This window comes from Staurois parvus, unplaced genomic scaffold (genome assembly GCF_062004578.1).
Source record: "Staurois parvus isolate SC_StPar_1 unplaced genomic scaffold, SC_StPar_1.0 ptg000138l, whole genome shotgun sequence".
Classification (NCBI taxonomy): Eukaryota; Metazoa; Chordata; class Amphibia; order Anura; family Ranidae; genus Staurois; species Staurois parvus.
Genome location: NW_028317934.1, coordinates 40,795 through 64,175, shown reverse-complemented (window position 1 = coordinate 64,175; position 23,381 = coordinate 40,795). Strand labels below are relative to the sequence as shown.

The following is a 23,381-nucleotide window of genomic DNA, read 5'->3' as shown; positions in this document are numbered from 1 at the left end:
GTGCAAAATAACATTGTCTGAATGACTGAAGGAAAAACTTGGCCTTGTTGTAAGAGTTTGTCTTTCTTCTATTCTTTTGTAGTCACAGCACACACAGGACCTTTGGAAAGCAGCAGTGGCAACAGTTATACGACATTCTGAACTCCTGGAAAATTAACTTGGCTAAAGTGAAGAACAGTCTACATAGTATTTCTGATGCTTGACCATTTTAGCCATTTCTCTTAACCAAGCTGAATATTACCACAGCTCTGGACTTTAAAGACCAATTCCACCCCCAATACAGATATGTCAGTTTTATGTGGTTGCTGGCAAGTTGAATCATATGCTAACTTTATTTTATTTTATTTTTTTTTAATGCTAGTAGTGTACTCTCTATTTGCAAATGCCATAGCTGGTAGCAGCAGTTAGAGGAAAGGGGCCTTGGTTATGGGTCAGGAGGGAGGGGAGAGGAAAGGGGCCTTTGGTTGTGGTTCAGAAGGGGAGGGGAGAAAAAGTAGAATGAGAAAATGTCACCAATTAGTGATATAAGATGATTTAACCTACCAGTTCTTATCTAAACTGAAGTATATGTTTTTAGTAGAGTTGGCCTTTAATGTGTTTCACCCAAGTCTGTACTAGCTGTCCTCAGTTGCTAGTTTTAAATTATGGAATATAAATTCTTTAAGGAAAGATATTGAACACTTTTGTAATCCTCATTGCCATAGGTGTATGATAAGACACTGGGTTCTATCAGTGATCTATCTCCATTACTGTGACACTGCTCCCTGGTCTTGCTGTGTCTGTTACTTCTGGAACTGATAAGATGCAGCCTTTGGTTTGTGCCTGGCCTGAAAAGCTTGACTCTTTGGGCAGTTTCACAAAGCCTGAAATACAGGGAAATTTCTCCTTTACAAAAGCCACACTATTCATTTTTGACATTTGTAAGCGACCTGATATAAAATCTGAACATAACATCTTATGGCGTGTGTGGTGTTTATTTGATTTGTTTTTATTTTTGTCAGCTCAGAGGCCAAGTAGCTCTTCATATTGCAGCTAAATGTATTTGCAAAGTAGTTAAAGCATATATATCTGAATTTTCACTTGAAATTTTAGGGCTAAAACTGGATTTACTAAAAAAAAAACACATTTGAAGTTGATGAAAATAGATTTGCATATCGGCCCACCTCCACTTGAATTAAGCGTGGTCACCGTAACCAAACACAAACAACCTGTTAGTGACAAATATTCTCTGGGCTGGGATGCCAGAAAAGCAGTACTAAATTCAAAATATATCAAACAATAATATTTTATTAATATTGGTTAAAATAACTACCAATGTGGATTCCAAGCAACTGCCATCATAAATACTACAATAGAAAAACATGAATGGACAAAAAGGACAAGACTAACTTAAAATAAAATAAACGTCCGGAGGCATGTAGAACCACATATGGGATCTTTGCCACAGCAAGATGCTGCATATTAGGTTGAAATCATATATAAGCATATCTCATGTTGCAGTCTTTGGAACCCTGTGGACTAAATAATGCTATGGAGCCTCAAGTGCACTAGAATGTATCCTTTAACGTCAAGATTTATAGAGCATGCTCAATTCATATGGCAGAGCCCTGTGTGACTCAGTGTATCAGTCTTTGTTTAAAAGTTCATCCAATCGAGAATATTTGTCACTAACAGTAACAACTACACCTATTTTTTGGGTTGTGTTTGTTAAATAAAAACAGAACTCTGTGTATATCCAGTTTTAATTTTTTTTTCCATTTCAACCAGTGGGCTGAATGGAAAGAAAAAAAAAAAACTCAGATTCCTGCATCCACACAAGCAATGCGCTATTGTATTTTGACAGCGGAGACTCCAACCATCTCCGTGTTAGAATACACTGATCAGCAGCTGATCAATTGCTGGTTTTCTAGCAGGACCATTTAGCAAAAGATGGTCAACAATTGTCTGCTTTTGAACAGATAGGGCTACACACAGATCAAAATTCGGATGGTTCAACTGGCTGAATTTTGATACGGGTAATCCAGTTTAAGTGCACCTTTTAGGGAAAAAAATTATAGATGCAGATATTTTTGCAGGAAAAAATTGTGCATTTAGTTATTTTTTTTTACCCTCAAGAGATCAGTGGAACATGGGTGCAATGTTAGGCTCCTGCAGACTCTTCCTCCATCTTTGTGCCTGTATATCTGTACAAGCTTTCAGTTAGAAAGCATCAATAGACTACAGGTGCGCCGATTACTGCACTTGTATTCCATTGAAAACCTAAAAGTCCATCTGCTGCAGTGGCAAACGGGACGTGTAGTTTATTAATTCACAGATAACTGTGAGCAAAGGAAAAATGGCTGCAGGGGAACATCCACACGCTGTCACAGGAAGGTGGGACTTTGGGGGTAGGAATCGGGTGCTTAGGAACACATTACATGTTATAACCTGAACATGGCTATAATGTGTTCCTAAAGGTGAATTGATCTTTTAAGTGAATCTGTTATAAAGTAAAAGAAGCATCAGATTTAGAGCCACTGTCACAGAGCTTTTGTTTACTTCAAGTGTATTTTGCATTCACATACATACCTAATGGAATGGGAAACCTACTTGGTGAAGGTTAAAGGAATGAATTTCTAAATGCTTTTCACATAGGATTTTGGCATTTGACAAGATCAGAGAGGGGATCAGAGGTCCAGCATTTTTTTTGTCGGATCAACTTCCTGACCTTGCAAACTATTTCCCAGGCTCTGAGGGTACAGTATGAGGAGGGCAGCTTTCAGTAGATAAACCTAAAACAAGGGGGAAAACATAAATCTTTCATATAAATAAGCCTGGACAGATATCATTTGAGTCCTGATTCCTCCAATTAAAACGGATTTTATTTAAATGTAAGAAATTTGGTGCTGTTTAATACACCCACAAATACAGTTAGACATTTAAGAACATGAAACAAAACCATTGATCAGCCAGGCTGTGAGGTGTTTGATGCATGTAATGTGTTTAGCAGAGCTCCAAAATTATGGTTGGCACACAATGTGACATCAGCCATTAGCTAGAATTTTTTTTTAAATCCAATTTGTGGAAGCACAGATTTATGTTTTGGTCAAAGATAACAAAGTGTTTGAGCCTTCAGACAAATTTTCTTGCACTAATATACCCAGATATAAAACAGAGATAAGGTTGAAGAAAACTGAAATTGCCTGGTCTGGTCACCAGGATTTGCCAAGCCCTGGGCATTAGGTTAGCAAAGGAGGATTTAATAATTTGCTCTGTATATGAGGAAAAATGGCAATTTTCCTGTGGAACCTGTGCTGACTGCTTAGCCACAAATAAAGTATCAATCGTAAGCTCCAAGGTTCAGGCCCTCCTAACCCTCTTGTATTGAACTGTATTGTTGCTGTATTGTCTCCCGTTATATTGTAAAGTGCTGAGCAAACTGTTGGCGCTATATAAATCCTGTATAATAATAATAACCACCTTTTCCTCCCCCACCCTTTTTCTGTTTTTTCTTTTTCTACTTCATCTCAATATCCTTTCTCTCATAATCCCTTTCAGAAACCTATAAGAAAAAAAAAATGTTCAAAACCTTTACGAAGGGATCGGTGCAAATCCAACCATCAAACTTTACATTTAAATTTAGGACGTGACACTTTGGGGCATATTTATAAAGCAGTCAGTTTGACATTCATGGTGTTTAATCGTTCCATCTAATTCTAATTCCATCTAAGACCCCTGAAGAAAGACTCACCTATAGTGAATATTTGGTGAATGACATTTAATGCTTTATAAATACACTAAATAGTCTTACAAATGTTTCCTCCCCCTACTGCTGCCCAACCTATGTAAAAAGATCTTTATACGTACTTTTTTTTTTTTTTGTCATGTGATCCGCAGCTCTGGCTCCTCGGTGTCAGTCAGCAGCAGCTGCAGGGGAGAGGAGGGAGTACTGACAATGGCTGGGATGCAGAATCTATGCGTGACATCGTGGCCCTCAGAATTCACAGTGGTTGGGAGTCCCTTCTCGCCCCAACAGCGCTGCTCACAAACATGGGATCACATGACCAGAGCAGAGTAAAATTGTGTAAGCATACACATCTTTTTTTTTTTTACACCGGTTAGCCAGCAGGGAGGGGACGTTTTTAAAACTCGTTTGTGTTAGACTGGAATTGCATTTTAATATGGATGGTTATTTACACCTTTTTTGTCAAGTAATTTAAAAAATAAATAAAAAGCACCCAAGCAAAAACACAATTGGTGGTAGGTTAAATGCTGCTTGCAATTAAATCATTCCGTTGTTACATCTCTGGGGTAATATCTTCAGAAGTGGTATTTTCTTTAGGCTCCTTGGTTTCATTGCAGTCCTCCAGCTTTCTCTTCTTTGATCCATGCAGTCTGTGGTACTGTAGAAACTTCTCAATAGCATTTATCTGATGCTGTATGGTGGGGCGTGAGCTGCTCTCTGCTTTGCCTTGACCTGAGTCAAGCTGTGCTTTAGTCTGTGCAATGTTTAGGCCTGTAGAATGGGCTCTTGCTGAGTAGCTGAAGCTGCGGGTTTGCTTTTCAATCACATGAAACTAAACAAAAAGAGGAAATGTTAATAACCATACATATATTTATTTTGGGACAATAACCATTTTCTCTCCATTAACATTATCTACAAATACACTGTGCTATGGACCATTGCTTCTTTGATGGATAAGGCTTCACGTTTCTGAAGGGAAATAAATACATGTACAGTAGCCGCTTCAGCGAGTAAACTAATAAAGTGACAATGATTAGAATATACAGTACTTCATGGACTGCCAGTGACCATTCTGCTGTATTTTCATACAAGGAAAAAAAAGACAATTGACTGAGACAGCCTAGCCTTTGAAATTTGGCTTTTTTTTTTTTTTTACTGAAAAATCTATCTTGGCACCAAAATACTATGCAGTAATTCATGCTAAATATACATGCCAACATGTTTGCAGTCAATAGAATTAACCCAGCCAAAGGATTCTTTTTTTATTGGTCAAGGATTGCCCTACCTGACTTAGCTAAGCTTTGCAGCAACAGACAAATGTAAACCTGTGATACTGAATGTTTCTTTAGCTGCCTGATTTAAATACTGCCTGCCATATTCTCCTTTGCCAGTTAGACAAATTAGCCCATGTTGCCCTGGCCATCGTACATTAAACCTGTCGAAGGCTTGAAGCATCCAGCTGTTTGTACAATTGCAAATAGCTATGAGGTTAGATCAGTCAAGGTGCAGTGACTGATGATTTGTAATAGACTTACGTCGTCTGTGGGAAAAGGGGAATTGTGAAACGTCTGAGCTATTGCATTCCATTCTGCGCTGTGATCCTTCCTGGGAACTGGATGGACATTCATAGACAAGTTGTCAAGTGCCAGCCTCCTAATTGATGAACCTGATGAATAATGAATTTGAAAAATTAGATTGTGTGGTTAACAGATGTACTGAAGGAGCTCAGACAAACAGTGGGACCTTTTTCATTTTCTTAAATGATATTCACAACATGGCAAGGATTTTGTTTATGTAAGCAGACAAGCTTCACCAATTAAGTATGTAAACTAATCAGTTAATATTTTAGGAAATCCTAACAAAAATCCTCTGTTATATATAGACATTTTTGCTCTCCTAATAATGGAAGACGTGTCCCTTTTAAGAAAATGTACCCTTACCTCTTGTTTTGGTGAAATTTTGGATCCCTATCTCGTTCTGCCTCTGTTACAATAGTCAATGTGGCAAACACAGAGGGGTTCTAACCCTGCTACATCATCCAAAGTCTAAAAAAATATATATTTTGGCTGTTGTGTTGCTATTGCTATGTTGGTGACTTTTTTTTTTTTATAGCTTAGATATGTGAATTGTTAGATTTTAGTTACATGTGGTGTTTTTAGAAGCTAGGCCTCCCCTTGTGATATGGTAACAAACCTTTTGGACTCCTTCATGATTCTCAGTACAGGAAATGAGGGGAGGGGAAAGGATCCTGAACAAGCCATGTGCTTACTTTGCAACTTTTAAGGTTCTTTGCTGTAAAACCAAGCAAGCTTAAAAATAACCTGTAGTGTATTAATGTTTACTTTACTAAACAGGCAGCACATACAACTGCAGGAAAAACAATTCATAGTATGCAAAGTATAACAAAATATGCATACAATGTACACATGCCCAAAATATTCAGCTTTGCCAACAAAATAGCATTTGGGATACACTAAAAGATACTTGGGTTGTAGGTGTAGTGTCATCCCCAGGTAACGTTTCTATTTTCAGTCTTTCCTTATGATTGGGTCATCTTCTAGACTGTCTCTTGCTTCTCTGAAGTCCAGAAAACAACTGTTTCTTCTCCAAAGTCTCCAGAACTAGTTACTGAGCACATGGCTTGTTCAAAGTCCTTTTTCCTCCTCTCATTTCCTGTACTGAGCTTCAGGAAGCAGCCCAACGGGTTTGTTATATCCATGGGGGAAGCCTAGCTTCTATAAACACCGGTAAATAAAATCGAACAACTCCCATATCAAAGCTGTAAAAAATCGGTCAAACGTGCTATAGCTCAAGCTTGGGGAACCCCTTCGGTTGTCTTCCAGGGGGAGAAGAGCTGGATGAATGCTATGCTGATCAATGAACAGATGTCTAGTGTTCTTCATGATTCTCCTCCGAGATTCCTTAAGGTTTGGGAACCTTGGATACATTATTCGCTGCCATCCCTGCCTCCTACTAGCTATGGCCTCTTATAGTCGTTGCCTGTGCTAGCCCTGGATCTGTGACTCTTCTAGTCTTCTTTTCTTCCATGTTTTCTCTCTGAATCTTTCTTTCTTCCTTATTTCTTTCTATGTTTTTATATTTTCTTTTTTATATCAGTTTTTTGGGTTTTTTTGTTTGTTTTTTCCTTTCCCGTATGTTCTGAGTTGATATTTTTCGGTAGGGGTTTTTCCTCTGTTTGTTTTTTTTTTTTTTTCCGGTAATATGATGGATTGCTGCTGCTTCTATTTGGTTCGGCTTTTTGCTGTCCCTCCTTGATGTAATTGGACATTCCGTTATTTGGCTAATACATCCTGCTGACTTGTATCTGCTTATGTATGCTATTGTTCTGCTCTGCCCCTGCATGGGCGTATCATGAGCTTGTTGTATTCTTAAAACAAAAACTTCTTTAATAAAAATATTGACGTAGAAGGGAGAAAAAAAAAAAAAGCTGTAAAAAATAATCCCCAACACAGCTCTGGCTATTTTGTAATACACACTTAATAATCAGTATGGTCACTGTGCCACAGCCATCTACTAAAACTTTGTCTTGTAGTCCTAGGTTTTCCATTTTTAACAAGAAAGGGGGAAACCCTGCATGGGTTATGCAGTAGGGCCCTGCTGGTCAGTTATTTTGAGACCGCTTCAAGCAGTATCCCAGTTTGGAAGGAACCCCACAATGTCCAGTAACGTCATGGGTTCTTCCTGCAGCACAAAGCTTCACTTAATTGTGATTGTGGTTGTGTGCTCTAGTACCATGAACATTACTTTGATGCCCTGCTACTTTGCGCTTGTGAGTCCAATACCTTCCAGCCTGGATGTGATAGAGCCTTTCAATACAGACCACACATTTCTTTTATATTTACAGTCAGGTCCATAAATATTGGGACATGGACATAATTCTAACATTTTTGAATCTATACACCACCACAATGGATTTGAAATGAAATGAACAAGATGTGCTTTAACTGCAGACTGTCAGCTTTAATTTGAGGGTATTTACATCCAAATCAGGTGAACGGTGTAGGAATTACAACAGTTTGCATATGTGCCTCCCACTTGTTAAGGGACCAGAAGTAATGGGACAATTGGCTTTTCAGCTGTTCCATGGCCAGGTGTGTGTTATTCCCTCATTATCCCAATTACAATGAGCAGATAAAAGGTCCAGAGTTAATTTCAAGTGTGCTATTTGCATTTGGAATCTGTTGCTGTCAACTCTCAAGATGAGATCCAAAGAGCTGTCACTATCAGTGAAGCAAGCCATCATTAGGCTGAAAAAACAAAACAAACCCATCAGAGGGAAAGCAAAAACATTAGGCGTGGCCAAAACAACTGTTTGGAATATTCTTAAAAAGAAGGAACGCACTGGTGAGCTCAGCAACACCAAAAGACCCGGAAGACCACGGAAAACAACTGTGGTGGATGACCGAAGAATTCTTTCCCTGGTGAAGAAAACACCCTTCACAACAGTTGGCCAGATCAAGAACACTCTCCAGGAGGTAGGTGTATGTGTGTCAAAGTCACCAATCAAGAGAAGACTTCACCAGAGTGAATACAGAGGGTTCACCACAAGATGTAAACCATTGGTGAGCCTCAAAAACAGGAAGGCCAGATTAGAGTTTGCCAAACGACATCTAAAAAAGCCTTCACAGTTCTGGAACAACATCCTATGGACAGATGAGACCGAGATCAACTTGTACCAGAGTGATGGGAAGAGAAGAGTATGGAGAAGGAAAGGAACTGGTTCTCTTGTATTTCTTGATGATGTGACTGCTGACAAAAGCAGCCGGATGAATTGTGAAGTGTTTCGGGCAATATTATCTGCTCATATTCAGCCAAATGCTTCAGAACTCATTGGGCACCTCTTCACAGTGCAGATGGACAATGACCCAAAGCAGACTGCAAAAGCAACCAAAGAGTTTTTTAAGGGAAAAAAGTGGAATGTTATGCAATGGCCAAGTCAATCACCTGACCTGAATCCGATTGAGCATGCATTTCACTTGCTGAAGACAAAACTGAAGGGAAAATGCCCCAAGAATAAGCAGGAACTGAAGACAGTTGCAGTAGAGGCCTGGCAGAGCATCACCAGGGATGAAACCCAGCGTCTGATGATGTCTATGCGTTCCAGACTTCAGGCTGTAATTGACTGCAAAGGATTTGCAACCAAGTATTAAAAAGTGAAAGTTTGATTTATGTTTATTATTCTGTCCCATTACTTTTGGTCCCTTAACAAGTGGGAGGCACATATGCAAACTGTTGTAATTCCTACACCGTTCACCTGATTTGGATGTAAATACCCTCAAATTAAAGCTGACAGTCTGCAGTTAAAGCACATCTTGTTCATTTCATTTCAAATCCATTGTGGTGGTGTATAGAGCCAAAAATGTTAGAATTGTGTCGATGTCCCAATATTTATGGACCTGACTGTATGTGGTTCACAAAGCTGCTTACAATTCAGCAATGTCCAGGCTTTGGACCTATGGTTTGGTGCCTTTTTGACCACACAAATATGTACACATTATGCAATCCCTGCCAAACTGATAGGCCATGAGAAAAAAGGGGGTACTTTCACCACACTTACTTTTTTTTAATGAGTTAAAATGTCAGGTTTCTGTGATGTACAAAAAAAATTAGACAAAGATAAATCATTTCAGAACTTTTTGCACTTTTAATGTAACCTATAAACTACAACTCCATTGAAGAACAAACTGAAATCTTTTAGGTGAAAGGAAGTCCCATTAGTGCCACACACTTATGATGTGCCTTAAATACAGTATATTGCTTTGAAAAAGCTATGTGTTAATACTACCCCTAATATAGGAATTAGAAGACATTAGGGATTATTTAAATAATACACCACTGGCTTGAATAATTTAAAATTTGTCATCAGGAATCTGATATCCTGTGGAGTATAAGTAACTAAAATATGTTTGTTTAACTAGCTTCCATGACCTCTATGGTGGAATTCTATGTATGGTATATATTTTATAATTTGTGGCCACCAGTAGTCACAATTTTAGAAATCATTTTTATAGAGATGATACATGGCTGCTTACCTATCTCAGCGTTGGTGCACATATCTTGACTCGATAAATATGGCAGTGTACAGTTGCCCAAATCGCTGGATGATTTGTTTGAAGGCTGACCATTCCATGGGTTGGCTCTGGATAAACAAAGTGGTTTTATTGACCTGTCAGACATGTTTGTTATCCTTTCTCTGTGTGAGTTTGTTTTGGCCATTTCTATGGAGGACCCAGCAGGCTTTGGTACAATTTGTCTGCTACTTTCTTCAAGTGTGAAATTAGAAGCCACATTATTCTCCGCATTGATATTTTCTTTCTCCACACTTAGTGGTTCATCGCTTTCCTCTGTTATCTGATAAATATTGACACTATGTCCATCAGCAAGCAATCCTCTTCTAAAATTTATATCACTTATGTTTGATCCTCCAAGCTTTTCATCATCTTCCCTCACTAGTGGACACATTTCTCTCTGATCTCCATGTAAAATGTTACCTTCTAAGATATTGGTGTTCTCCAGGTTTGACTGAGAACCCTGGCAGTTCTGCTTATTATCTGAAGCAGACTGCAAATACATATTTTTTACTTGTTCCTCGCAGCAGTTCAGATCATCGCATGGCAACGAGCAGGAAATCTGCTCCTGGTCTACACTGCTCTCATCTTCTGCTGTTGTACCACAGCTGGGCCTTCTTATGTCCTCACAGTTGGTGCTAGTGTCTTCTACAAATAGGTTTTGATTATCTTTCTCTGTTTGATTAGAAAGAGGAAAATCTTCACAGAATTTATCACTGCTCTCTTTTGCCAAATTCACTGGTTCCATTTTAGGCTGTTTATTTTGATTGCGCCAAGAAGCCATGCTCACCCTTGATGAGCCACAGTTCTGAACTGAAGAAGAATAGCTATTCTCATCCCTAGACAAGCAGCCAGTGCTGTCTCCATATGCAGGGTCCTCTTTATCTGCACTATGCCCATTTGTTAATTGTTTTATAGATTGAGGAAACAGTTGGGATTCCTTTGCTTGCGTCTCATTTATTAGGACACCTTGCTTGTTCTCTGTAGTGTCTGTCTTATCTATTACAATATAAACTACTTCACTTGTACCTTCTCCAGTTGTACGAAGGCTGCAGTCTGTCTGCTGGTTTGCTTCTTGACTGCAGACAGCCAATGTTTTATTATTGTCTCGGGGTAACATGACAGATTCCATTATAGCTTGTGTCTGTAGAGTGCTGCAGCATTTAGCTGCACTCTCTCCATCTTCATCAGGATCCTGCAGGTCTGCTCTGTCATCTGGGAGCTCCTCAGTAAGTTCTTCATCACAGCACTCTTTTAGGCCAGGCTGAACGGCTGCAAACTTGGCTTTGTTCTCTGTAAAGTTGCTGTTGCTTCTCTGTTCTTTACAGAGATGTGCCTTATCTATTCTGTTATAAACATTTGGAAGGCTGCTCCTATCTGTATTAAAACAAAAATGTATTTAAGAAACATTAAAGCAGTACTAAGGTTGTGGTATATGTCACGCTCTTTTTGCAGACAGTAACTATTTGTAAAGCTGAATTGTTATGACATTGTTAAAGGGGAACACCAGTTTGTATAGCAATCACTGGTGCATTTGCAGTCTGTTTAAATGCAGCCATTTTCTTTCTTATTCAAGTACATAAAAAACAAGTTACTATGTCTCTATATTTGTCATATATCCTTAACGTGTAAATACATTTCAACAGTTGTTAATCTTTTTAAATCTGAATCTTTAAATTAATATCTAGTGATCATGCCACAAAGATACATGTTAATGCTTATGACAGGCTGTCATCCTCTCAATCTGCATTCCTAGTGAAGGCTACAAGTGGCTGTGCCGACACTAATTGTGTAGGTATGGTCCATCACTGTCACCATCATAAATCAGCAATGCTGAAGCAAATATGTGTAGACAGGAAGCGACAAAAACAAGGTGTAGGAGAATAGCAGCACTGAGATTCAATAAAAAGAATAAAATAAGGAGTAAAAATGGTATTTTATGGGAAAAACACAGTAATTGTTCATGATATACAGCCTTAGCACACTAAATGCCATCTAGTAAGGGTTTATATCTACCTTAAAAGTGTTACCCCAATTATTTTTGGATTCTCCCTCTCTGTCTTCTGTAAAGAAGATAAATGGTGCCCAGGTTGTACTTACCCTTTTTCTATGCTGCAGCATGGCCCTTATGCCTTCTCTTGCATGTAGTTTCTCTGGGCCTCTTCTGGAAGAATGTTGTGTCATTCTACCCATTTTCTGTGAGCATTAACAGTTACTGACATCCCCCCACTATTGTATTCCCAAGGGTGCTTATATGTAAGTAAGCACTGCTCACCTCAAGAGGAAAAACTGCTCCCTAATTTCATCTCGCAAATAAAAAGTTCTTAGGTTTGGAAATAAACCAGATAAATTATTAACCAAGGTCCTAAAGATGAAGAAGGCAGCATTTGTCATACCTAAAATTAAAAACAAGAACGGATACCTTAGTACACATCTCAACTGTTAGTTAAAACCTTTATACGAAATTCTATCAATCTCTATAAAAAGCCTGAACATATAAAAACTCCAAAGACAGACAAAAACACATGAACCTCCTCAAGGAATATCTCTCCAATAAAGAATTTTCACACATATCCAGAGCCCACCTTGTAGCTTTAGATTCAATTACTGAAGACAAAATACGTATGGCAATCTCTAGCACAGCTGCTGGCAAAAGCTCAGACTAAGATGGCTCTACATGGAATTATTACAAACTTTTCCAGCGGACCCTAGGCCCCTTAGCAATGTGCATACACCAATACCCTATTTAACAACATGTCTCTAGGGACCAAGACATTATATGCACACAAAACAATTCTTCCCATGCCAGGTAAGATCTCACAGTCTGCAAGAGCTATTGATCAATTTACACCTCAATGTAGATATTAAACTAATACAAAAGTCCTTGCCAGCAGAATACTGGAATAACATACTTTACTACAAATAAACCCCATTTGATTGTGTGCAGTTGAGGAATAAAAAAAATGGAGTACATAGAAACAACAAATATCTAACAAAATTGATATACTCTTGTACCTCCAGGATAGGGACAATGAATGAAATTGAAATGAATGCATTACCTATAGTCTTTTATCTATTCAAACGATCCCCATAACCTACCTTGGCAATATGGCAAAACCCTTCAGTGCATTGTGCACAATTCATATGGTGCCATGGCAGAACAAAATCTTCCACCTTATCCTCGGAGAAAGGTAAAGGAAGCCTAGCTTTCTCTCACACTCAACTTTATTACCAAGTTGCTTCTTTTAAAAGAGTAATAGATGGGACACTCAACACAGATACCAGAAGATGGGTGTCACTGGAAATGACTCCTAGCAGTATGAACCTCTCTAAATTTCTCTGAATACCTCAGTCACACAAATCTCCCTTGGTGATATATCACCATTTACTACAGTGGTCTCCAAACTGTGGCCCTTGGGGCACTATTCTGCCAACTGATACCATCGATGGGGCACTATTCCTTCCATTCAAACCAATGATGGAGCATTGTTTATACCCACTGATGCTGGGGCATTTTCTACTCCCACAGGTCACAGTCCGGCCCCCCTAAAGTCTGAGGGACAGTAAACTGGCCCTTTGCTTAGAAAATTAGGTGACCCCTGATTTACTAGAACCCCCTTATCAATCTGGGATGCAGCCCTCAAATGTCACAACTTCTTGCATAACTCCTCATTATTGCCTCTGATGGGACACAACTATTACTGCCCTCCAGGGAGCAACTGAACCTCAGAACAAATGTTATGCCTACACCACATCTGTAATGGTACTCTTCAACATTCTACAGAACATTGGGAACACACACACTAGGCACATGGAGATACCGCCAACTTCATTACTTTGTGAACTCGTTACCAAAGCCCTTTCTAATCCCTAAAGGACCTCAACCCTTTTGAAATCTCTTTTTTGATGCAGTTATCTACTCAATACTACGCTAAATACCTCAGTCACTAAGAAATGGATTTGTAACATATGCTCCTAGAGAAGCAAAAATCCAGGATTCTACTCCTGGCAGCAACTTCCTCAACAAGCACCAAAAGTATGAAGACTTTTTCTTTTAAAGAGTTTTGTGTTTGTATTATATGCAGAAGTACAAGATAATGGTATATTAATCGCAAATCATGGAATAGCATATTTGGCATATATACAGCAGATATAACTGAAATAACAATATCTCATTAGTACATAGCGGCACAACAAATATGGCTGCATCTCCATTTGTATATGCATCTGCATCTTTTGTAGATGGGATTTCTGATAGACAATAAGGAAGAGCAGTATATTTTTAATTACAAGTGAGTATGAACTCAAAAAGAAAGAAACAAAATTGTGGAGTGCATGATCAAGTCACATGACTAAAAATCATAAAAAAATGTTTCACCCTTCGCCCCTTCCCAATAAAGGCTGCAAAAAGGTCCCATACCCATGTCTGTGGCAATCATTGCTGTCGCAAACTCGGCTCAACATGATGGAGACTATAGCTAGATGGTATCTCACCCCCACCAAACTCTACTCCATATATCTTGACACTCTGCCACATGCTGCAGGGGCTGTGGCTCTGAACAAACTATCTCTCATATATGGTGGAACTGCCCACTGATTCATCTGTTTTGGATAAAAGTTGCAAGATACATGTCCCTCATAACTGGGATACCTTTCTCACTTGACTCTTTGACTTTCCTATTTCACTGTTCTGACCATCGAACAAGCCAGTATAAACGATCAGTATTCCACACCTGTTAAATCCTGCCAAGGCATTGTTACCCATACATTAGAACTCTACCACTGTCCCATCCCTTAAAGACTGTTCCAAAAATAGACTACATACCAGGTGGACCAATTTCTCCACATGAATTGACGTCTTGTCAAAAACATGATCCCTCACCTAACCAATCGATCATCTGTCTACTGTTGTTTGCCACACTTGTAGTGAACACTTACATTAACAAATGGCTAATCTTTTTTCACACACATATTGAATACTTAAAGTTACTGAATATCATTGGTGACCAAATTAGTCCCTTCCTCCCTCCATCACTTTCTCTTCCTATTTTCTTTTTACCCTCATACAGTGGCAAAAATAATTATTTGAGCCCCTGCAGATTGGTAAGTTTGCCCACTTACAAAGAAAAGAAGGGTCTATAATTTTTATCATAGGTGTACTTTAAATGATAGAGACAGAGTATCAACCAAAAATCCAGAAAAAAACACGATACAAATATTATAAATGGAGTTGCATTTCAGTGAGTAAAATAGGTATTTGATCCCCTACCAACCAACAATAATTCTGTCTCCAACAGACTGGGTATGTGCTCATGTGGTACACAGATTAGTCCTGTCAATTTAACAACGTGCTCATAATTACAATTCGTTAGGTGTATAAAAGACACCTGTCCACAGAATATCTTTCTTCCATATAAACCTCGCCACCATGGGCAAGACCAAAGAGCTGTCAAAGGATGTCAAGGACAAGACTGTAGACCTGTACAAGGCTCTAGGCTACAAGAACATCAGAAAGAAGCTTGGTGAGAAGGAGACAACTGATGGAGCCATTATTCGCAAATGGAAGAAATACAAAATAACCATCAATCGTACTCGGTCTGAAGCTCCATGCAAAATTTTGCCTCATGGGGTAAGGATGATCATGAGAAAAGTGAGGGATCAACAATGAAACTACACAGGAGAAGCTGGTGAATGATCTCAAGGCAGTTGGGACCACAGTCACCAAACAAACCATTTGTAACACAATACGCTGTCATGGATTGAAATCCTGCAGTGCCCGCAAGGCCCCCTGTTCAAGAAGGGACATGTACAGACCCGTCTGAAGTTCGCCAATGAACATCTAAATGATTCAGAGAATGATTGGGAGAAAGTGCTGTGGTCAGATGACACCAAAACGAAGCCCTTTTTATTAACTCGACTCGCCATGTTTGGAGGAAGAAAAATGCTGACTATGACCCTGAGAGCACCATGCCTATAGTCAAGCACAGAGGTGGAAACATTATGCTTTGGGGCTGTTTCTCTGCTGAAGGTACAGGATGACTTTGCCACATTGAGGAGCCAATAAACAGGGCCATGTATTGTAAAATCTTGGATGAGAACCTTCTTCCCTCAGCCAGAACATTGAAGATGGGTCATGGATGGGTCTTCCAGCATGACAATGACCCAAAACATACTGCCACGGCAACAAAGGAATGGCTCAAGAAGAAGCACATGAAGGTCATGGAGTGGCCTAACCAGTCTCCAGACCTTAATCCTATAGAAAATATATGGAGGGAACTGAAACGTCAAGTTGCCAAGCAAGAGCCAAGAAACCTAAAGGATTTAGAGAAGATCTGTAAAGAAGAGTGGACCAAAATCCAGCCTGAGATGTGTTCAAACCTGTTAACAAACTACAAGAAATGTCTTATCTCTGTGCTTGCCAACAAGGGTTTCTCCACCAAGTCATGTTTTGCTTGGGGATCAAATACTTATTTTTCTCACTGAACTGCAACTCAAGTTATAACATTTGTATCATATGTTTTTTTCTGTATTTTTGGTTGATATTCTGTCTCTATCATTTAAAATACGCCTATGATAAAAATTATAGATCCCTCATTTCTTTGTGGTGTGCAAACCTACAAAATCTGCAGGAGATCAAATAATTATTTTCCCCACTGTACCTCATCCCTCCTATCCCTTAAATTTATATTCCTATGCTATCTTCACCTAAGAAAAATAGCAAAATGTTGTCCTTTAAATATGTCCATCTAGACATGTGTCTTCATTATGCTTAACTGTGTATCATATCATCCTAACATGTTTGGTACATGCCTTGTAACTGCTATTAAACCTTTCAGTAGAAGAAATTGAATTCAATCATACCTCAATACCATAGGAAAGTTCTGTCCCATTGTACATCTGCAAGCTAGCCAGTTATTACTATTTTACTAACACCCGAAATTTAATGAAGCATAAAAAGCTTTATTTAGTAATGCGATGCAGCTATTAATGATGTACTATCAGAGTCTAGCATTCAGCAATTAAATGAAGTCAGCCAGTAGCTACGCTTCTGATTGGTTGCTCCAGGTTACTTAATTTATATTTATCACCTTATAGAAAGACGATCTGTGTTTTCATTGGGTTATATTCAAATTTGTCTTTCACCATGTTATTATCTAAAGCACAGAGAATAGGTCCTGCAAAGATAGCATAGCCCACTCATCATTAAATGGCAGACTGCGATGCAGGCCTAGACCAAGTGACCTCCAACTTGCTAATCCCCAGTGCAACTTCTCCCCTTACTCTGCAGTCATTAGTTGCTTGGAGCGCTGGTGTCAAATGCATGCCTCGCCCCCCAGCAACCCAGGAGGATGGAAGTGGAATTTCCTTCACCCAGACCTGCAGCGTGCTGTGCCTCTTGACTCCCTCCCTCTGCCTAGCACTAAAAAAGACAGGAGCACTCTGATGGGGACACCTGATGAAATGGGGCACTGTGATGGGGACACCCAGTGTAAGGGGATTCTGTGATGAAGACACCCAGTGTAAGGGGGCACTCTGATGGGGACACCTACTGTAAGGGGGTACTGTGAAGGGTGTGTGTTTTTGATAGACATACAATAAGTAAATATATTCTAAGTCATAACACAAACATGAGATTTGGACATCTGCTGGAAGAAAATTTACTCAACGAACTTCCTTGAATTTAAATACCCCTGCTACTGACACCAGATTGCTTTTTATCCTTATTGGTAAACAAATCTGCAGGTTTATATATATATATATATATATATATATATATATATATATATGTATATACACACACACACACACACTGGGTAAAGTAAGTGTTGAACATGTCACCATTTTTCACAGTAAATATATTTCTAATGGTGAACACGCTAACTGAAATTTATTAATACTTCATACAAAATCCTTTGTTGGTAATGACAGCTTTCAGATGCCTCCTGTATGGGGAAATTAGTCGCATGCGTTGCTCAGGTGTGATTTTAGCCCAAACACTCTTCAAATCTTGGTTCCGTGGACCTCTTCTATGGACTCTGATCTTTAGTTTTTTCCATAGATTTTCTATTGCATTCAAGTCAGGTGATTGATTGGCTGGGCCATTCTAGCAGCTTTATTTTCTTTCTTTGAAACCAATTGAGAGTTTCCTTGTGTTTATGTTTGGGATCATTGTTTTGCTGAAATGTCCACCATCGTTTCATCTTCATCATCCTGTAGACGGCAACATACAGCGCATCCAGAAAGTATTCAAAGCGCTTAACTTTTGCCACATTTTGTTATGATACAGCCTTATTCCAAAATGGATTAAATTCATTTTTTTCCTCAACATTCTACAAACAATACCCCATAATGACAATGTGAAAGAAGTTTGTTTTGCAATCTTTGCAATTTATTAAAAATACAAAACAAAAAAAAACACATGTATGTAAGTATTCACAGCTTTTGTTCAATACTTTGTTGAAGCACCTTTAGCACCAATTACAGCCTTAAGTCATTTTGAGTATGATGCTACAAACTTGGCACACCTGTTTTTGGGCAATTTCTCCCATTCTTCTATGCAGTACCTCTCAAGCTCCATCAGGTTGGAAAGGGGAGCGTTGGTGCACAGCCATTTTCAGATCTCTCCATCCAGAGATGTTCAATCGGGTTCAAGTCTGGGTTCTGGCTGAGCCACTCCAGGACATTTACAGAGTTGGCCCATAGCCACTCCTTTGTTATGTGGGCTGTGTGCTTAGGATCGTTGTCCTGTTGAAAGATGAACCGTCGCCCCAGTCTAAGTTCCAGAGCGCTCTGGAACAGGTTTTCATCAAGGATGTCTCTGTAAATTGCTGCATTAATCTTTCCTTCGATCCTGACTAGTCTCCCAGTTCCTGCCACTGAAAAACATCCCCATAGCATGATGCTGTCACCACCATGCTTCACTGTAGGGATGGTATTGGCCAGGTGAGTGGTGCCTGGTTTCTTTCAGACATGACGCTTGGCATTCAGGCTAAAGAGTTTAATCTTTGTTTCATCAGACCAGAGAATATTGTTTCTCATGGTCTTAGAGTCCCTCAGGGGCCATTTGGCAGTCTGCCATTTGCCTTTTACTGAGGAGTGGCTTCTGTCGGGCCACTCTACCATACAGGCCTGATTGGTGGAGTGCTGCAGAGATGGTTGTTCTTCTGGAAGGTTCTCCTCTCTCCACAAAGAAATGCTGGAGCTCTTTCAGAGTGACCATCGGGTGCTTGGTTACCTCCCTGGCTAAGGCCCTTCTCCCTCGAACGCTCATTTTGGCCGGGTGGCCTGCTCTAAGAAGATTCTTGATGATTCCAAACTTTTTCCATTTACGGATGATGGAGGCCACTGTGCTCATTGGAACCTTTAATGCTGCAGAAAATTTTCTGTACCCTTCCCCAGATCTGTGCTTTGATACAATCCTGTCTCGGAGGTCTACTGACAATTCCTTGGACTTCATGGCTTGGTTTGTGCTCTGACATGCATTGTTAACTGTGGGACCTTATATAGACAGGTTTATGCCTTTCCTAATCATGTCCAATCAACTGAATGTCCCACAGGTGGACTCCAATCAAGTTGTGGAAACATCTCAAGGATGATCAGTGGGAACAGGATGCACCAGAGCTCAATTTTTAGTGTCATGGCAAAGGCTGTGAATACTTATGTACATGTGTGTTTTTTTATTTTTAATAAATTGCAAAGATTTCAAAATGAACTTCTTTCACGTTGTCATTATGGGGTATTGTTTGTAGAATGTTGAAGAAAAAAAAGGAATTTAATCCATTTTGGAATAAGGCTGTAACATAACAAAATGTGGCAAAAGTTAAGCGCTGTGAATACTTTCTGGATGCACTGTATTTATCAAGAATGTCTTGGTACATTTTTCCATTCATCCTTCCTGCAATGATATGAAGTTTGCCAGTGCCGTATGCTGAAAAACAGCCCCACACCATGATGTTCCCACCTCCAGACTTCACTGTTAGTATAGTGTTTTTGGGGTGATGTGCAGAGTGCCATTTGACCTCCAAACATGATGTGTATTATGGCATTCAAAGAGTTCAATTTTGGTCTCATCTGACCAGAGGCCCTTGGCTACTGGACAACTCTTCTGATAATTCTTTTCACTCCTCTGTCAGAAATCTTGCGAGGAGCACCTGTTCATGGCCAGTTTATGGTGAAATTATGTTCTTTCCAATTCCGGATTATGACCCCAACAGTGCTCACTGGAACATTCAAAAGTTTGGAAATTCTTCTGTAACCAATGCCATCAGAATGTTTTGCAACAATAAGGTTGAAAAGGTCTTGAGAGAGCTCTTTGCTTTTACCCATTTTGTGTGACACCTTGGAAATGAGACACCTTTTTATGGGCCATCAGTTGAGACTGAACCAGCTGATATTAATTTGCACTGGCAAGGGGCAGGATTGCTTTCAAATTACTGATAGAATTCAGCTGGTGTCTTGGCTTTCCATGACTTTTTGCACCTCCCTTTCTGCATTTGTTCAATACTTTTTCCCTGTGTCATTCCATTTTATTACACATAACTTAATTTCTGAACTTATTAGTTTTGGTTTCTTTGTATTCATGGATTGCATGAGTTGTTTCCGACGTGGTGAAAATTTCAAGTCAATAGCACCTTTAGAAATACAGTGCATTGAAAAAGTATTCATACCCCTTGAAATGTTCCATATTTTGTCATGTTCCAACCAAAACTGTAAATGTATTTTATTGGGATTTTATGTGATAGACCAATACAAAGTGGCATATAATTGTGAAGCAGAAGGAAAATGACAGTTTTCAAAATTTTTACAAATAAATATCTGAAGAGTGCAGCGTGCATTTGTATTGAGCCCCCTTTACTCTAATACCCCTAATTAAAATCTTGTAGAGCCAGTTGCCTTCAGAAGTCACCTAACTAGTAAATAGAGTCCACCTGTGTGTAATTTAATCTCACTATAAATACAGCTGTTTTGTAAAGCCAGAGGTTTGTTAGAGAACATTAGTGAAGAAACAGCATCATGAAGGCCAAGGAACACACCAGGTCAGAGATAAAGTCGTGGAGAAGTTTAAAGCAGGGTTAGGCGATACAAAAATATCCCAAGCTTTGAACATCTCATGGAGCACTGTTCAATCCATCATCTGAAAATGGAAAGAGCATGGTACAACTGCAACCCACCAAAACATGGCCGTCCACCTAAACTGACAGGCCGGGCAAGGAGAGCATTAATCAGAGAAACAGCCAAGAGGTCCATGGGAACTCTGGAGGAGCTGCAGAGATCCACAGCTCAGGTGAGAGAATCTGTCTACAGGACCACTATTAGTCGTGCACTCCACAAATCTGGCCTTTATGGAGGAGTGGCAAGAAGAAAGTCATTGTTGAAAGAGCCATAAGAAGTCCCATTTGCAGTTTGTGAGAAGCCATGTGGTGGACACAGCAAACGTGGAAGAAGGTGCTCTGTTTAGAAGAGACCAAAATTTTACTTTTTGGCCTAAAAGCAAAATGCTATGTGTGCCATAAAACTAGCATTGCACATCACCCTGAACACACCATCCCCACCATGAAACATGATGGTGGCAGCATCATGTTGTGGGGATTCTTTTCTTCAGCAGGGACAGGGAAGCTGGTCAGAGTTGATGGGAAGATGGATGGAGCCAAATACAGGGCAATCTTAGAAGAAAACATGTTAGAGTCTGCAAAAGACTTGAGACTGGGGTGGAGGTTCACCTTTAGATCAAAGCATATTCATATGTTAGAGTGGCCCAGTCAGAGTCCATACCTAAATCCAACTGAGAATCTGTGCCAAGACTTATAAATTGCTGTTCACAGATGCTCTCCATCCAATCTGACAGAGCTTTCCAAAGACCAATGGGCAAAAATTTCACTCTCTAGATGTGCAAAGCTGGTAGAGACATTCCCAAAAAGGCTTGCAGCTGTAATTGCAGCGAATGGTGTTTCTACAAAGTATTGACTCCGTGGGGCTGAATACAAATGTACGCCACACTTGTAATTTGTAAAAAATATTGAAAACCATTTATCATTTTCCTTCTATTTCACAATTATGTGCCATTTTGTGTTGGTCTATCGCAGGGGTCTCCAAACGTTTGAAACAAAGGGCCAGTTTACTCCCTTACAATCTTTAGGGGGGGCGGACTGTGGCCAGTGGGAGTAGAAAATGACATGGGCTTGGTTTACTAAATGGGGGTAAAACAAATTTACATAATAGTGTCAATGGGAGGAATAGTGCCCCATCATTGGTGTCATTTGGAGGAATAGTGCCCCATTGTTGGTGTCAGTGGGAGGAATAGTGCTTGATCATTGGTGTCAGTGGGAAGAATAGTGTCCCATTGTTGGTGTCAGTGGGAGGAATAGTGCTTGATCATTGGTGTCAGTGGGAAGAATAGTGTCCCATTGTTGGTGTTAGTGGCAGGAATAGTACCCCACAACTGGTGTCAGTGGAAGGAATAGTACCCCATAATTGATGTCAGTGGGAGGAGTAGTGCCCCATTGATGGTGTCAGTGGGAGGAATAGTGCCCTGTCTTTGGTGTCAGTGGAAGGGATAGTGCCTTGTATAAGTGGAGTGCCGCAAGGGCCGGATAAAATCAAGCAAAGCAAATGCCATGGGCTTGGTTTACTAAATGGAGGTAAAAAAATGTACATAATTGGTGTCAGTGGGAGGAGTAGTGTCTCATCATTGGTGTCACTGGAATGAATGGTGCCCCATTATTGGTGTCAGTGGGAGGAATGGTGCCCCATTGTTGGTGTCAGTGGGAGGAATAGAGCCTGATCATTGGTGTCAGTGGGAGGAATAGAGCCCCATCATTGGTGTCAGTGGGTGGAATAGTGTCCCAATCGTTGGTGTCAAGTGGGAAGAATAGTGCCTCATCATTGATGTCAGTGGGAAGAATAGTGCCCCATTGATGGTGTCAGTGGAGGAAATAGTGCCCTGTCTTTGGTGTCAGTTGAAGGGATAGTACCTCGTATCACTGGAGTGCCCCAAGGGCCGGATATAAGCAAGCAAAGGGCCACATCCGGCCTACAGGACGCAATTTGGAGTCTCCTGGTCTATCACATAAAATCCCATTAAAATACATTTATGTTCTTGGTTGTAATATGACAAAATTTAGAAATTTTACAGGCACTTTATATTTACCTAGAAAAATGATGGCGTGTTCAACATTTATTTTACCCACTATATATATACATATATATACATATATACGTATATATATATACATACATAAACACACACGACTCAGAACATTAAATACATGTAACCCTGCACACTAGTCTGTCTCCAAATGAGCTTTTAGTATAACATTTCAACCATATGTGCATATTGGGCCTCTGGTCAGATCACAATCAGCATGTTTTTGGGAAGAAAGGGAACACCCAGAGAAAACTTAAGCAAGGAAAGGGAAACCATACAAACTCAAATTGCAGATGATTTGTTAGACAGAACAAATTCTACAGAAGTAGTATATACAAGCAATAAATTTAAGGGCTCTTTCATACAGCTGGTTACATGTGGCCACTGGATTCCAGCGGCAAAAATCAATGGATTCTTGTGGCTG

At 39.7% G+C, this 23,381-nt stretch overlaps 2 protein-coding genes across 2 annotated transcripts in view; one reads left to right on the top strand and one right to left on the bottom strand.

Moving 5' to 3' along the window:
* Positions 1–958, top strand: part of EIF3M (eukaryotic translation initiation factor 3 subunit M) — a 42,008-nt gene extending 41,050 nt beyond the window's left edge. The window contains exon 11 of the mRNA XM_089673466.1: positions 83–958. Within this exon, the coding sequence (XP_089529592.1) occupies positions 83–203 (121 nt within the window). The 3' untranslated portion in view covers positions 204–958. The remainder of the gene's footprint in view (positions 1–82) is intronic.
* A 1,881-nt stretch (positions 959–2,839) lies between these two features.
* The window catches only part of LOC149465246 (uncharacterized), a gene marked incomplete at its 5' end in the record, with an annotated part of 38,629 nt that continues 18,087 nt past the window's right edge, over positions 2,840–23,381 (bottom strand). Inside the window, 3 exons of the mRNA XM_089673496.1 lie at positions 2,840–4,556; positions 5,260–5,390; positions 9,778–11,190. Coding sequence (XP_089529622.1) covers positions 4,278–4,556; positions 5,260–5,390; positions 9,778–11,190 — 1,823 coding nt within the window. The remainder of the gene's footprint in view (positions 4,557–5,259; positions 5,391–9,777; positions 11,191–23,381) is intronic.